The sequence below is a fragment of the Takifugu rubripes genome, chromosome 3 (assembly GCF_901000725.2).
Source record: "Takifugu rubripes chromosome 3, fTakRub1.2, whole genome shotgun sequence".
In the NCBI taxonomy this organism is placed as follows: domain Eukaryota; kingdom Metazoa; phylum Chordata; class Actinopteri; order Tetraodontiformes; family Tetraodontidae; genus Takifugu; species Takifugu rubripes.
This window is the reverse complement of record NC_042287.1, coordinates 14,221,002-14,235,519: the sequence shown is the minus strand read 5'-3', so window position 1 is coordinate 14,235,519 and position 14,518 is coordinate 14,221,002. Positions and strand designations below refer to the sequence as shown.

Here is a 14,518-nt window from a genome sequence, read left to right as displayed (position 1 = left end):
CCTTAGAGAGACGAAGGCCCAAGTTCTGGCCCCAGCTCAAACTTGTTCTTGATTGATGGGTCTGGGCATTTGGGTAGAGGGGCTGCGTTGAGTTCAGGGAGCTTTTTTTGTTGAAGTAAGTAATCGTTAATCTACTGGGGCAATTCTGTTGCACTTCCATTAACTTAATTTACGTGTTTCTTGCGTCATATCCGATTGGCACAAAGTCTGTAACAGCAGCTGTTCCGTTCAGCACATTTATGCTTTCGCCTCTTCCTCTTCATCATCATCTTCATTCGGACGTCAGAGCCGACGTGTCGGCCCAGTGTTGTTTGTTCAGTTCTGAGGATTTGGGAGGGCTGCGGCTGCAGTCAGTGTCTGATAGCTCGCTCTGTCTGCAAAAACGACAAGACCTCAGGAAAGTCTGAGAGGATTGCATGACCTCGTGACACTTGCTGACAGACTTAAAGTGATGGAAAGTATTTAACCAGGAGGTCAGAATTGCCTGTCGCACTTGCATCGTCAGCTACTTGAAGAAAGACTCAAAATAGATTTCCAGCTTGAGTGGAAACGCATCGAGGGCACATTAAGTTCTTGGGAAAATGTGTGAAATATGATAGAGCACAGCTGATGTACATTAATATACAGTATATGTTGTATAAAAAACATCACTTTCCCATCATGCCCGAGAGTTACGGGAACACACAGTATAGTTGGCAAATGTGGATATGATGAGAAGACACAAGGTTCTACGACCATCTGCAGGTTTTGACACTTGTATGTGAAAATGTTTTATTTTTATCTTTCTTAATTAAAAAAAAAAAAAAAAAGTTGGACCTCCAGACACCCTTCAGTTTGACGGCAGATTTAATGAGACGTTAATGGAGATGTCTTCTTGCCTGCTGCCTCCACCATAAGTGACGGATAAGGAAGGAGATCTGTTGGATTTTTAATGAGGCAGAGAGCTGGGGTTTGTGACTGCATCTGCACTGGTGGCAAGGTCTTATAATGAATAAGTCAAATATTGGTTTCCCTTCTCAAACCCAGCCGTATTATCGCAGTCAAGAGAAAAGCAAATGGAGCACCGTGTTCTTTTGTGAAATAATTCATGGTGTGAGGGTCCGGAGCTTGGGAGAAGCATGCTAGCTGACTGTTGTACCTCTTCATTAAGCTTTTATACCTCACACAGGAATCCTGCATCATTGTGTGCCGTGTTTACTAAAGCTTTCAATTGTGAAACTAAAAAGCACTAAAGTGGAAAATTGAAATTGACTTTATGTAGGTTTTTTTTTTTTTTTTTTTTTTACATATGTAAGTTTGCTCTGCAGAAAAATGAAAAGAACAAAGACTCGTGGCTGCGAGTTAGAGAAGACTGTCAAAATAAAAGCCTTCATGATCACACAATGAACACTTTTTTAAACAAAATCCTCTCTTTTTTTATGGTTGGACAAATTCTTGAACTGTGGTGACTCACGGAAAGGCGCTGGCGAAGGCACGTCCTTTTATTCCGTGCAGTGCCTTTTGATCTCTACAGGGTTTTTTTTTTTTTTTCAACGGGTCCCACCCTTTTTCCTTTACAGGGGATTACCTCAATTAAAATTACAGGTCTAGGGGATCAGCTCCTGCTGAGGGTTTTATCCCTTCCTTCTTCTGTGGCCCGAACACACAAGCATGTTCCAACAAGTGTTTGAATCATTGTTGAAGGGTACCGAGTCTGTCAGTCACCAGGAGTCGACGGGAACACGTGAACGAAGGTCACAATTCATTTCAGGCGGCGCCATCTTTTTACACGTCGACGACGCTTCTCTTAAAATCAACCTTTCCATCATAAATAAGAGCTGAACCGTTTCTGTTTCTTCAACAGTGCAAATGGAAGGCGCAAAGGAGGGACCCACCTGCATGGACAAGAACCACGGCTGTGCACACATCTGCAGGGAGACGCAGAAGGGTGGCATCGCCTGCGAGTGCCGACCTGGATTTCAGCTCACCCGTAACAATAAGGACTGCAAGCGTAAGTCGGGTCGACCTCGCGCACTTTGCCCCCGTCTGACACGCGCAGAAACACACCAGCACAGGAATCTGTAGACTCTTCGCGAAAAAGGTGATCGCGGTGGGAAACCTGCAATGATGGATAATTGCACCCATTCCGCAAATGCCTTCCTAAAGGTTTTAGGTTACTGACATTTATGTTGCATTACCCTGCACCCAATAATCCTCTGAGTCATCCACTTAAAGACAAAAGCGTGTTTATCGAACGAGTGATCATTTACACAGGCAGGGCAAGTGTGGAGGTTACGCCAAGGGGACGGCCCTGATGGACAGCGCACACTTCCTGTTGCTGTGCAACAGAGATCATCCTGTCAGGGCTGGGGCCAGGCTTGATGGGGGGGGATTTGTCTTTGTTTGGATAAGGATTGGAGAAGTGTTATTCTATAGTTTTCCTGTGACAGCCCAGGAAAAGGGCGAAAGGCGCAGGGATGGTAGGGTGCAGACAGGATGGCGGACGTAGCCTCGGTTCAGTCCTGATCTTTTTCACTCTGTCATCGGGTATTAAAAGTGTCGGGGTTAATGCCCCTTTTACCCGGTGGCGCGTACAGGCAATTGCACTTTAAGACACATGTGCGAAGAAAAGTTACAGTATTTGAACCAGAAATCATCCAGCCATCAAGTGGGCGAGCATAAATGAGCTTTCTTGTTCCTTTTACGTACATTACGATCTTTATGATTTGGTCTCTTGTAGCAGAGGTAGACTAATACTCTGATCCTCAGTGATTTGCCTTTGTGGAACCTCTGTGGCTGATGGAGACTAATGAATATGACCTCTGTTTCTCAGTCCTTTGGTGACAAGGACAAGCACGCGTAATCTATGCCAACCAGGCCGCGATAATCTGGCTCATTAAGGGAGATTTGCTAGATGATGGGCTTTATTTCCGGGACTGATTGTGGGTTTTATCGATATAAGAAGATGTAGAACCTGATGGCAGACTGAAAGGACCACCAGTGACATTTTACTGATCAAGAAATGCATTTATGTGTATTTTCCCCACTGAGCTTTCGGTTATTCAGAACATTCTTCCCACATATCACACAATTTGCCTGATGTTTGTTTTGTTTTTTTTGTTCTCGTTTGGTCTTATTTGATTTTATCAGTCCAAGGTTACAACTTTTCCTCTTTCCCATTTTTGAAATCTCTTTGTGCGTTTGTTGTAACAAGTTTAGGGACCCACAGTTGAATCAGCAGTTCTTTTGATACAAAGCTCCACTTGCAGAAAGTAATCCTAATGATGTCTGAATTGACTCCACCGACCACATGATTCATCCATTAGCAGCGTCTCCTGCCGGGAGGACGCTGTTGCACATCACACCCCGTCTCTCTGCCCTCTACAAGCCTCTATTACCCTGTAGCCAACGTTAATGTGAGCTATGTGCTTCCCGATAGTGACGTGCAACTACGGTAACGGCGGCTGCCAGCATATCTGCGAGGAGACCGATCACGGCCCCAAGTGTTCGTGCCACATGAAGTTTGTCCTGCACAGCGATGGAAAGACTTGTGTAGGTGAGTCATCTCATGCCGATACAGCTACCCTGGGCACCGAATAATAACTCTAGAATGAGAAAATGTCAACTCTGGAATGAACTCGGCATCCAATATCTAGTTTCCAGTAAATTTAATTACTTTTTGAAATGAGCTGTGCTGTGATTAAATTCACATTTAAAAACAGGCCTTGTTACAGTAGCCGTAAGTCTGAGCCCTCTCCGTTCAACTGTGACATGCAAGGACAAAAGATTACCTTCCTCTGTGTTTTCCCTTCTTTTCCTGCTGCTTCCAATAACCCCTCACTCCTGGCATCAGCTTTTCGCTGTTTTTCCATCTCCTTCAGCATCTTTTCCTCCTTTTCATTAGATGACGCTCTCCCTATTCCATTAAGTCAGCAGTGCACCTTCAATTAGCCCGTGGGTGAATGCCTCCGCTGCCTGCACGTGGGGATATACTCATGTACCTGACCTAACTTTCTGGCATTCATCCACCTTTTCCTCAGTGGATTTAAGATTAGTCAAAATCCTTCAGAGGATCGAGCTTAACGAACCACAACTGAAGGTCGGTTTTCATCGGATGGTGGGGTGGGGGGGGTTCCTGCTGGTGCAACAGGGGCAAACCAACAGTATCAATAAACATGCCTGGCTTGTGTTTAACAGTGCGGAAACACTCTGTTTCTAACTCAACAGGCAAATTATATTTATTTAACGGACCTCGTATGCTTGTTATTAAACGGTTTAAGGAAGAATATGTGGATCCTTTCTGGAATTTGGGATTTTGCAAGCACAAAGCATGTGAATTCTGTCTAGCTAATAAGAGGGCCTGCATCGTCCAGATGTATCCCAGAGCTAAACAAATCAAGTTTATTGATTTAATATTGTTTACTCTGTATTTTAATCTGTTTTTGCTTCGTTAAATTACAGTGAGATTGGACACAACTTGCTGTTTTGTGGAGGTTGCTAGTTCTGATGCAGTGTAGCAGATCATGTTCAAATGTTTATAAAATGTAATTTTTTTATATGACTTTAAATAATAGAGACCACAACTATTTACATAAATGCCTCATATCACTGCAACAGGCGTGGCGTAATCATGTGGTCTGGCCACAGCAGGAGTCTGGCTCACTTTTGTAACAGAAGCTCCAGTTTGTTGTTTAACACGGACGCTCCTCAAAAACAGAATAAAAGACTGTAAGACCTGCGAGCTGGTTTCCTTGTTCTAACGGCTGTAGAGTGTGAGAGCGGGATCAGCTGATTAGCTCTCGGATTCTGCATCCCCTTCATCAGGATGCAAGCCAAACCCGTGTCAAGATCTGGTCAGCAGGACTATTATTAATCCTCCTCCCTGCACAGCCACAAAAGTTTACCACAACCAAATTATATGTCTTAGCCCTTCATGCTCCCGAAGGCATATGAAATCCACATTTGGGCTGCCAGATTAGAAATCAGCCAGCGAGTTGACATTTTTTGATTTCCCCTTCAGCATCTGGGGAATCTGTGCGGTCTGCGCGGGGCGGCTGCAACTCCCAGACACCCTATTAGTTAATAAAACCTCAATAAAACAAACAATCTGCCAGATAAACCACTGACGGGGAATGAGTGACAGGAAAGACGGGAAACGCGTCAGAAAGTCTTGGCGAGCAGAGGAAACCGCACACAGGCATCATGTCTGTCTGGCAACGTGATCCATAAATGAGGGCGATTCCAATTACTTATTACAATAACAATTACTCTCTTCCTAATTATTAGGCAGATAATATACAAACAAAAGAGTTCCAGCCAAACGTTTGAACCCAACAGGGGACATTTTTGAAGAATAGAATTCTGTTCTGGTGAAGTGAATGAGAACTAGGTCCGTGCTCTTTTATCACTGGATCACTCGCAGTATTCTTCTTCTCTGTGTTTCGGGGTTATTTTGTGCTCTCAGTCAGTTCTGCTTAATGTCTGACCTCAGGCTTTATTTTTTTTTAAATGCTACGCTGGTTGTGGGTGTTCGCACTTTATTTATCTCTCACCTGTCTCGCTGTTTTCTTCTCTCTCTGCAGCTGAAAAACTATTCTGGGAATATTAGTGTCAGTAGAGAGTTTATGGATGCACACGGGGACTGTTCTTTCCCTGTCCTTTAATCGTGCACGCCCACACACACACACACACACACACACACACACACACACGCACACGCACACACTATTTGACACGTTTCCGCAGACTTTAGAGAGTCAGATCCTGCTTCAGCGTTGGATTATTGACTCAAAGAGCCACTGAATGCAGTCGGGTCTATTTGTGCACCCAGTTCCTGTTCACATATCAAGGCAGCAGTCATCATGTGGAAGCGTTCACACTGTTAGCACCATAAATCATAAACACTCACAAATAGCATACAGATGCAGACATGCTCAGGAGTTTAATCATCTGAAGAGTTGGCTAGAGAGAAAGAGAGAGATGCAGCTTATAATACAAACAGAAAGCTGTACAAACATCCACACAGCCAGCATGCATGCACCACATGTGTCTACACTCTGGTAGACTGCAACACGCGCGCACATCCGTAACATAAACACGGTGTGTTCTTATTTCGGGTGGTCTGTTCATTCATGCTGGTGTCTTCTGATGGATGTTGCTGTGCTCTGCCTTTAGCTGTGGAGAATTGGGGTTTCTGAACGCTGCATGTGGGGCAGTTGCGACAAACCGCGCAAGCGTAGTGGTGTTGTGTGACTGTCGAGGTGAGAAGCGTCTTCCTCCGGATGTCAGATCTCCAGGCTTCACTTCCAGATATTTGTAGCTTCTTCAGATTCCACTAATGAATCAGACATGATGTTCTGCAGAAGATATCCTTCAGCTATCTTCCTTAATGCTACTGTGTGAGAGCATCATGGGTAATTGTGTCCAGTCCTTCTGGAAACACCCACTCAGTGGAGCGTACAGACAGGATTTACTGGCCAGATATGGAGACTGAGTTTAGTCAAAAACCACAACATCACTGACATGAAATGCACAGAAAAGCAAAGAAACGGAAGCAGTGAAATAGAGTACTGAATCGCTGTACACTGCACAGCATTTAGTAGGAACTACGTAACTTCATAACAGCCATATAAAGGATGTTTGAAGAATCATTCGAGCATTAAGGCCACCACAAAGCACAAACATGTATCTGGCTGTCCCGCTCTTCCAGCTTGCAGCACTAACTACCATCGCTCTGTCTGTCAAGACCTGCAGTGCTCATACTAACTAGCAAAAGCCTCGCATCACAGCGACACAGCTGCACACTTTGTGGAACATTTATCTGCATGGCTGCATGACAGGTAACACTTTTGCCTTGAAATGTCACCTCCCCCTCCCTTTTTCTTTAGCTTAGATGGAGACCTGCTGCCTTCAATCTGTTGTGAAGATTTGATAAATTGGTCTTTTTATTCTCTCGCACAATAATCCTCATTTTATGGTCACCTCCAGTGGGTTTTGCTTTATTTGTTAATTCAAGAGGTGAATTTTTATCATTCACAGTCTGACATGCATGAAAATGTCCTGGGATAGGATTTAATGCAGATATCAATATTTGAAATCACATACATAGATTTGGCACTGTAACAGTTTTACAATAAATAAGACAATTCTTACTCTAAAGACAATTTTACCACTAAGTAACAACCAAATTAGACGTTATGGTACATCATAGCATTTCTTATTTTTATGTACAATATCATATGTCAGCTATGCATATGCGTGAAGGTCACGCCTAATGGAGTGATGGGGATGTATCATCGACGTCATCAGATCAGGTTTTTTTTGTTAAGTTGAAGGCAAATGCTGCGTGAATCACGTTCAAGAGAGCTAAAGTGGTCTTTTCAATGTGTGTGTGTGTGTGGGTGTGCGCGTGCATGCAGGGGAGAGGAGTGTCCCGTCCCAGGCCGCGCCACAGCTCTTCCCCAATGGTAAATATGTGCTCCTCTGACTCCTCTCATTGGTGGGTGTGGGACGTAGAGGACGCTAACCAGTCAGGCGCTGATCAGGAGTTCCCCACAGGGGCATCATTCTTCTCAACCCTTTTCTTGAAGTCCTCATCACCACCACCACCACCACATCCTTCCTCTTTCTCCTGTGAATGCCCTCTCATTAACACAATAGCCCAAATATTATGTACAATTCTACCATATGTGGCTCATTTGACCTCACACATGATTGCTTTGCCATTAGTCATATCACAGTTGCCTCCTGCTGGGAAAGTCTCCAATCAGCAGGGAAAAGGAGCGTCCCTGCGTGATCCAGCCATGAAACATCAGAGAGCCGTGCAAACTATTTGCTTCTATTTGTGTTTTGTGTGGAATCAAGCTTGCGCTGATCCACGGTGTTCCCAAACGGAATCATTAGGGCCTGTTTGCTTTGCTGCGGGAGTTTATGACATGGCTGTGATTCAGCAGCGCTCAGTAGGAAAGATAAATGCCGGATTCCTTTTTTCATGCTCACATAGTCATGTTTCTTGAAACGGATCAAATTACTGGTGTCACATTTCAGTTCAGTTCCCTCTTTTAAAGATAAAACTACTTTCACTGCATTTTTTTGTAAAAATGTACGAGGAAAAGGAGAGATTGAAATGTTATATTTACTCCAGGTGGTAAACATAGCCCCAAAGCCTGTTTTTAAATACTTTCCCTACAGTATAAAGGTTATGTTTGGAAACTGATGTCCTTGTTTCTGTCCTACATTCTCAGAAGAAGATACACCAGCACAAATCTACACGTATATTTGGCATCCTCCATCATCATTTTGGTGTTGGATTTGCTGTTAGCGTACCAAAGCCTGTGGTTTCCTTCCACATTAGCACCTCTAGAGAACATTAACACTATTCCCACTTGCTCTTTTATTGGTTGTGTTATTGAGAGAGCATTCACCTCGCTGCTTTGGAGCAGCTTTTGTCTGATAACCAAAAGTGTGACTTTGTTACAGCTGCATGTTTTTCTTTTTGCATTTTCTCGCTCCGTTACTTTGTCTTTCCTCTTCTCAACTCTGCTCTCCTGTTGACATTTTGTTTGTGGTGATCATAAAAGTTTGATGACGTGCAGCATCGAGGCTGCATGCCACACTTTTGATATACTGTCAAAAAGCGCCAAAGCTAGAAATCCAGCGGCTTCTGTTTAAAGATGGAGTCTGAGCCGTAGAGGCTCGGCGTCAGACCAAACACTGACGCATCAGCTCGGAGAGTATTTACAAAAGTCTGCTGGATCTTACTGTAATTGTGGGCCCTCGTCTCGTTTACCGTACGAGGCATGTAAACCCCACGCGCACGCCAGAGGTCGTGTCTGCGCTGTCTTCACAACATCATCATGTCAGGGATGCGTCTTTGCTCTCTTAACACATCATCATTACATTTGGGCTGAGATGCTGCCTGACCCAGCTTTTTCAGAGCAAGTCCTGACACTGTCTGCCAAATGTCTCCGCTAACACTTTGCAATTAAGCAAAGCCACAGCGACGCACGCTCGAGCCTGGTTGGGGGCCAGGACATCAACTGGAAGCCCCCCCACTACACCTCGCCCTGCCAAACAGGCCATCATGTGCCGTCATTCAGTTACAGAAGATTATAGAGGATAACTCTGACATCAGGGTTGGATGAAACAAATCAACTCACTTGAGTTTAACTCCTTTTTTGGGTGTTAAGGATAAAACAGTGTAGCGTAGTGCTCAAAATTATACAACAATGTCTTTGATATCCAGTATGAAGTCTGATAAAAGTAGCAGAAAATGAGAATGTTGCTTTTAATGATCTTTAAAGTGGTGGTTATTGCATGATTTCGTTCAAACGTGGATCAGTGGTCCTTTGGAAACACAAAAGCAAAATCCTCCTGAGAGCTGGAACAGCCAAACTTTTTCAGTCTCAGCCACTCTGGCAAACGTCTGGTCTGCTGAGACTTGTGAAGGTGTGCTGTAACATCCTAATTGTGTTGCATTTAAACCCAAAATAAGTAAATAACACACTGACATCAACTGGTGAAAACTCCAGACAGAATTTAACTGCATCCACAGATGAATTCAGGGGCTCTTATGAGCTCTTAACTAGGCATAATTGCCTATAAGCTGGATAGTAACACTGCAGAGCATCATTTGTAATCTCTTACTTTAGAATTGTTCTTTGTTGGCCATGTTGTAACCTGTCATAACTGTGCGAATGCATCATCCTTCAGCAGTAATCTCATTTGAGCAGGTGTCCTCAAAATTGCCAAAATAAAACAATAAAAGATCACCGAGCACCTGCTTTAATATACAGCAGCACAGTTAGCTTGTTGTTTTTCAAAGCTGCGTTATGGCTGCTGCAGGCGTGGCAGCTCCAGACTGGAGAGAGAAGGAAGGGCGTGGATGTATGCTCTCTTTACTGCCACCTGAGAGCTGCCAGGACTGTGCCAGCGTGAAGTCCTGGAGCAGCCCGGCTGTGCCAGCCAGCATCCCCACAGCCCATTAGAGAGAAATGATGAGCTCTGTGTACGACCACTGGCCTCCCCGCCACTTCCAGTAATAGATCCAGGTCACAAAAGTGGTCCTTATCTGCTTTTTCTGAAGTGTGTGAGCCTTCTTTTTCCCCCCTCTAAGGCTGCCAAAAACTGTTAAAGCTCACTGCTCTGAGAGCAAATTTCTCCTCCACTGTTTCTGAAAATGAAAGTCTCGGTGAAATTTGTCACTGTCTGGAGAACAGACCTCGGGTGTCCTGTCCTGACAGACTTCCTCCCCTTTTCAAAGGACTCTATCCAGCACAGGGCCCAGGTTGAAATTGCTTTTTTTTTTATCCCCTAAATGACTGGAAGGTTGTTTTGTTCCCCCCAAAACAGACAGAAATTGGTGGTTGTGTCCCTAGGTAGTCACACCCCGGCCCTTGCACTGTGCTGCGGCACAGAGGGCTGTTTATCTTGGTCTAGGAGAAACAAACATGCTAACCCTTTTCATCATTTTAATATACCTATATATACAAGTTAAGAATTCTATCTTCCATCTGTATCCTTTTATAATTCAGTGTCTTATTTCCTGCTGCATCCGTGACTGCTCTTTATTTCTGTACCACTCTAAAAACCTGGTCTGCTTCCTTTTTCTTGCTGCCGTTAGCCTGAAAAATGAATGCTGACTGTTACGGTGCTTCTTTTCTCCTCCTTTTTTGATCTAACACCGGTGTGCATGTATGCCGGTTCTGTAGGAAGAAATAAATGGGCCAAGGTGGCATCGGCGGTGTATATTTCCACAGGGTTTGTCTGACTGTGAGTGCCTGTTTCCCTGCAGAGACCTGCGCGGTGAACAACGGCGGCTGTGACAGCACGTGTCACGACTCGGTCACAGGAGTGCGCTGCAGCTGTCCTGTTGGCTTCACTCTGCAGCCGGACCGCAAAACCTGCAAAGGTAAAAGCGTCGCCCCCGAATTGATCTGCTTCCCACTGTATTATCAGACAAATGTGAGCTTCCATAGCGTTAGCTTCTTTTCCAACTCGACTCTTAAAGCCTTTATTCTGTATGCGCTTCAGCGCTCTAAAGTTACAGTGTCTGCGTCTGCACTTCCTTCAGTTTTGGGGTTGCATATTTTAAGTATTAGTTTGTCATTCCATCAGTATTCTTGGCAGTCTGTGCACTAGATTACTATCATCATCCTTCCTGAGCTTTTGCAGTGCGCTGAAATCAAACGACCAGAACACTGAGGCATTTTTTATTCATTACGTGTAATAAATTCTATTCCAAACTTTACGATGAATGTGAGAAATATATTGTGTGAGCACGCAAACGCTGGTGCAGTCCACGTGGATGACTTTCTGTCTTTCTTTAACTCTAAGCATGAGTGCAGGGAAGCCGAAGCTTATTACACATCTGTGTATATCAGTGGGATTTTCTATTAATGTGACAATATGTAGAATATTCCTTATTAATTTATCTGTTTTGACGTTGATGTAATTTCCATCCATGAACAGTGAGAAACACTGGGAAGAGGAGTTCCAGTACATCTCATGACATGAAAAGATAATGGTAAAGCACAAGAGCTCTGGTGATTCCCCCCTAATTACATGTGGAATCTGTCATCTGTCACAGCATCAGCGCTGTGTGTGTGCTGATAATTAATTTGGTCTGAGGGGAAACGCGTGGAAATGAAACCCAGGGGCAGGGAGGACTTGGCCCGACGGCAGGGATGGCGCGAGGCGCAGGCAGTTCTCTCCCAGTTCGGTCAGTTTATTTCAACCAGATGATGAAGGCTACCTCGAGGGACAGGCGCCTCATTTGTGATGATGACTCAGAATCAATCAGAAGCGTTGCCAAGGCGAAAAAGCATCAAAGGAAGTTGGGAACGCTGGTTATTGATTGGATGTATGGGCCGCCCAAATAAAGAGCTGAGTCACAGCGGTGGGATGGAGACGGACAACGGTGACTCCGAGGCCTTGCTGCTGAGAGGCTTTGCTGTGCGAGAGCTGCATCCCATTACAGACAACACACTCTGGCTTTTGCTCTTCCCAGCGCCAGGAAGGAAATCCCTGAAGCTCATTTCCAGTTTATGCAAAACCATCATGGCAAAACAGATTCATTCCAATTTAATTAGTTCAGTGCCGTTTACGGCTCGGCCTCACTCCTAAATGATTCCTCTGTACGTGTGTGCGTGTGCGTGCTTTTCGCTGTGCAATTAACTTGGTATGGTTTCATTTCTGTTTTAAAGATATTGACGAGTGCCGCCTCAACAACGGCGGTTGCGATCACGTGTGTCGGAATACGGTGGGCAGCTTCGAGTGCAGCTGCAAAAAAGGCTACAAGCTGCTGACCAACGAGAGGACTTGTCAGGGTAGGTATCCCTCCTAAATACGCTAATACATTCAGTGAACAGAATGCTCCTTTCAGCGCACAGAGGAGCCACAGCAGGCTCCTCTGGCTCGCCTGTCTGTTGTATTTGATGGTAGCCGTTGCCCAGCAGGAGCTGGAAGGACTGGCTGCAGCACAAATAAAGAGTCCGCCATAGTTGGACACAGGTGTGTGGAATTAGAGGTCCAGCTCTCAACTCTCTGGTTCTCAAATGAGCCGCAGCAGAAACATCTGGGTGGAGCTGTGGAGCCACCCTCTCTCTCCCAGTGGAAAAACAGATGACATGCTATTTTATTAATTCCCTTTTTCCCCCATTGATGCGGTCAGTCCGCATCCAGCCTGCTGCTCTTTAGTGTCAGGCACTGAGGTCAGAAACTCTGCTCTCAATCACACATGGAGTACGTAAACATATTATGTGGTGAGTGAAAATTTAGTGTCCTTGTGCTTCGCGGCCGCTTTCCTGTCACATTTTATTTTTTTTCCCCGTGCAGCACAATGCACAAAGGACAGTAGACCACAGCTCGTTGTGTTGTCCGTGGCACCATTCCTCCACCAACTCAGCCATGTGCTGTTTGGGTGCAGCGGGACGGCCGCAGAACAGTACCGTCCTTGTTTGGTGCTGTGTGTTTTGTCTGGAGAGGAGGGTTGTGATAAAGTTCACCTCCTGTTGAGTGAGGTGTTGCCAGGCTCCACACGCCCGAGTCGGTTTTCTCTTCTTCTGCTCTCCTTTTTTTTTTGCCTTCCTCCACTATGAGAGAGTGCTCAGTGCAGAGCAAAACTGACTCCTCTGATTCTGGGCGGGCATGATTATGAAATTCTGTGATTACAGGTAAAAAGATGGATATAGAAAATCACAGCAGGCTGAAGAGAGCACTCAGGAATTCACAGAAACTCACAATAGCTCTTCTGGTGTGGATACAGTTTCTCTGGGCCCTGGAACAGTTTTAGCATGTCTGGTGGCCACCAGGGGGCGTTTTAGCCTTTTAACCGCATTATGTCCAATATCTTTATCTCATTGTGCACTTTTAAACTTTCCCAAGACAAATGTGTTCCTGAGCCATTGTTTTAATGATAAGACGATTCAGTTGTATAAACTCATCCTGTCTCTGTCAAAGCAGAGCAGATTAAAGAGATTACCGGTGAACCACAGTTTAGGTATAAGGTGCGAGATGGGACGTCAGTTACACTTTAAAGACGTTTGCTTTCTGCACAAGGTGTTGAGATGTGTAAACTGAACTCTGAGGTTATCTCGGTTTAAATAGTCACGCTGTTTCCTTGCTGTCAGTGGACCATGGGCCATCATCAGGATGGGGCATGTCTGCTGAACCCCTGCCAGCATTCCACCACCCTCAACACCCTCCACAGGCTCCATATCATCTCCTTTACACTCCTAATCCATATGGGGGCACTCAGGGAGATGTTCAACTGATGCCATGTTTTCTTTAGAGGCAATGTCCAACGAAAGAAGGCTGATCTGTTTTGTTTTAGCACAGCGGCATTCCCCAACTCCACTTTTCTCCCCATTATACATCCCCACACGATGCTGAGTTCTTCACCTCTTCTCACTGGTAAATAAGGGTGGAGGTATCTGCACTCAGCTGCCTTCACACACCTTTAATGCAGCACTAACACTGATCGTGATCAGAAAAGATCCCTGCCGTCCATCGTGCCGATTTAGATTCAGCGTGCGTTTTTATGACACTGGTGTCTGCAAAAGTCATCAGTGTCATAGCAACATCAACAGTTTTGTATTATTGTAGTTGGGAATGAGCAATATGTGCATGCAATAAAGCCTGATGGGATGTTGTTTGGGGTTTTCCTGCAGGGGTTATGAAGAATTCACAATGTAAATGACTTATTCACCCGAGCTAGGTGTGACACGTCTCTTCTCCCTGTGGAATATTGATGCGGTGACAGCGGCGAGGCGTATGTGTTGTGTTAATATCCCCATGTCACGCGGATATCCAGCACTTTATGATTACGGTTGCAAAATCCAAGGTTATCATACGCTTTCTCATATGTCAAATATGACAGTTAATGACTGTCAGGTTAACCGTGCGTGGCCCTACGTGTTGCGCTCGTATGCTATGACACAAAACTTCTCTATTTAGGTCTTTCTGACTGCTTGACGGGCGAGATGATGGCAGCGGCCGCTGCTTCCTGATGTTCTCGCTCTCCGATACGGAGGCTTAGAGT

At 44.9% G+C, this 14,518-nt stretch overlaps 1 protein-coding gene across 3 annotated transcripts in view; it reads left to right on the top strand.

The window, feature by feature from the left end:
* The window catches only part of scube3 (signal peptide, CUB domain, EGF-like 3), a 53,715-nt gene that overhangs the window by 29,596 nt on the left and 9,601 nt on the right, over positions 1-14,518 (top strand). Inside the window, exons 5-9 of one of the 3 annotated variants that reach the window (XM_029834284.1) lie at positions 1,844-1,990; positions 3,419-3,535; positions 7,380-7,445; positions 10,772-10,888; positions 12,183-12,305. In XM_029834284.1, coding sequence (XP_029690144.1) covers positions 1,844-1,990; positions 3,419-3,535; positions 7,380-7,445; positions 10,772-10,888; positions 12,183-12,305 — 570 coding nt within the window. The remainder of the gene's footprint in view (positions 1-1,843; positions 1,991-3,418; positions 3,536-7,379; positions 7,446-10,771; positions 10,889-12,182; positions 12,306-14,518) is intronic. The other 2 variants (XM_011602643.2, XM_011602644.2) reach the window with 2 other exon arrangements.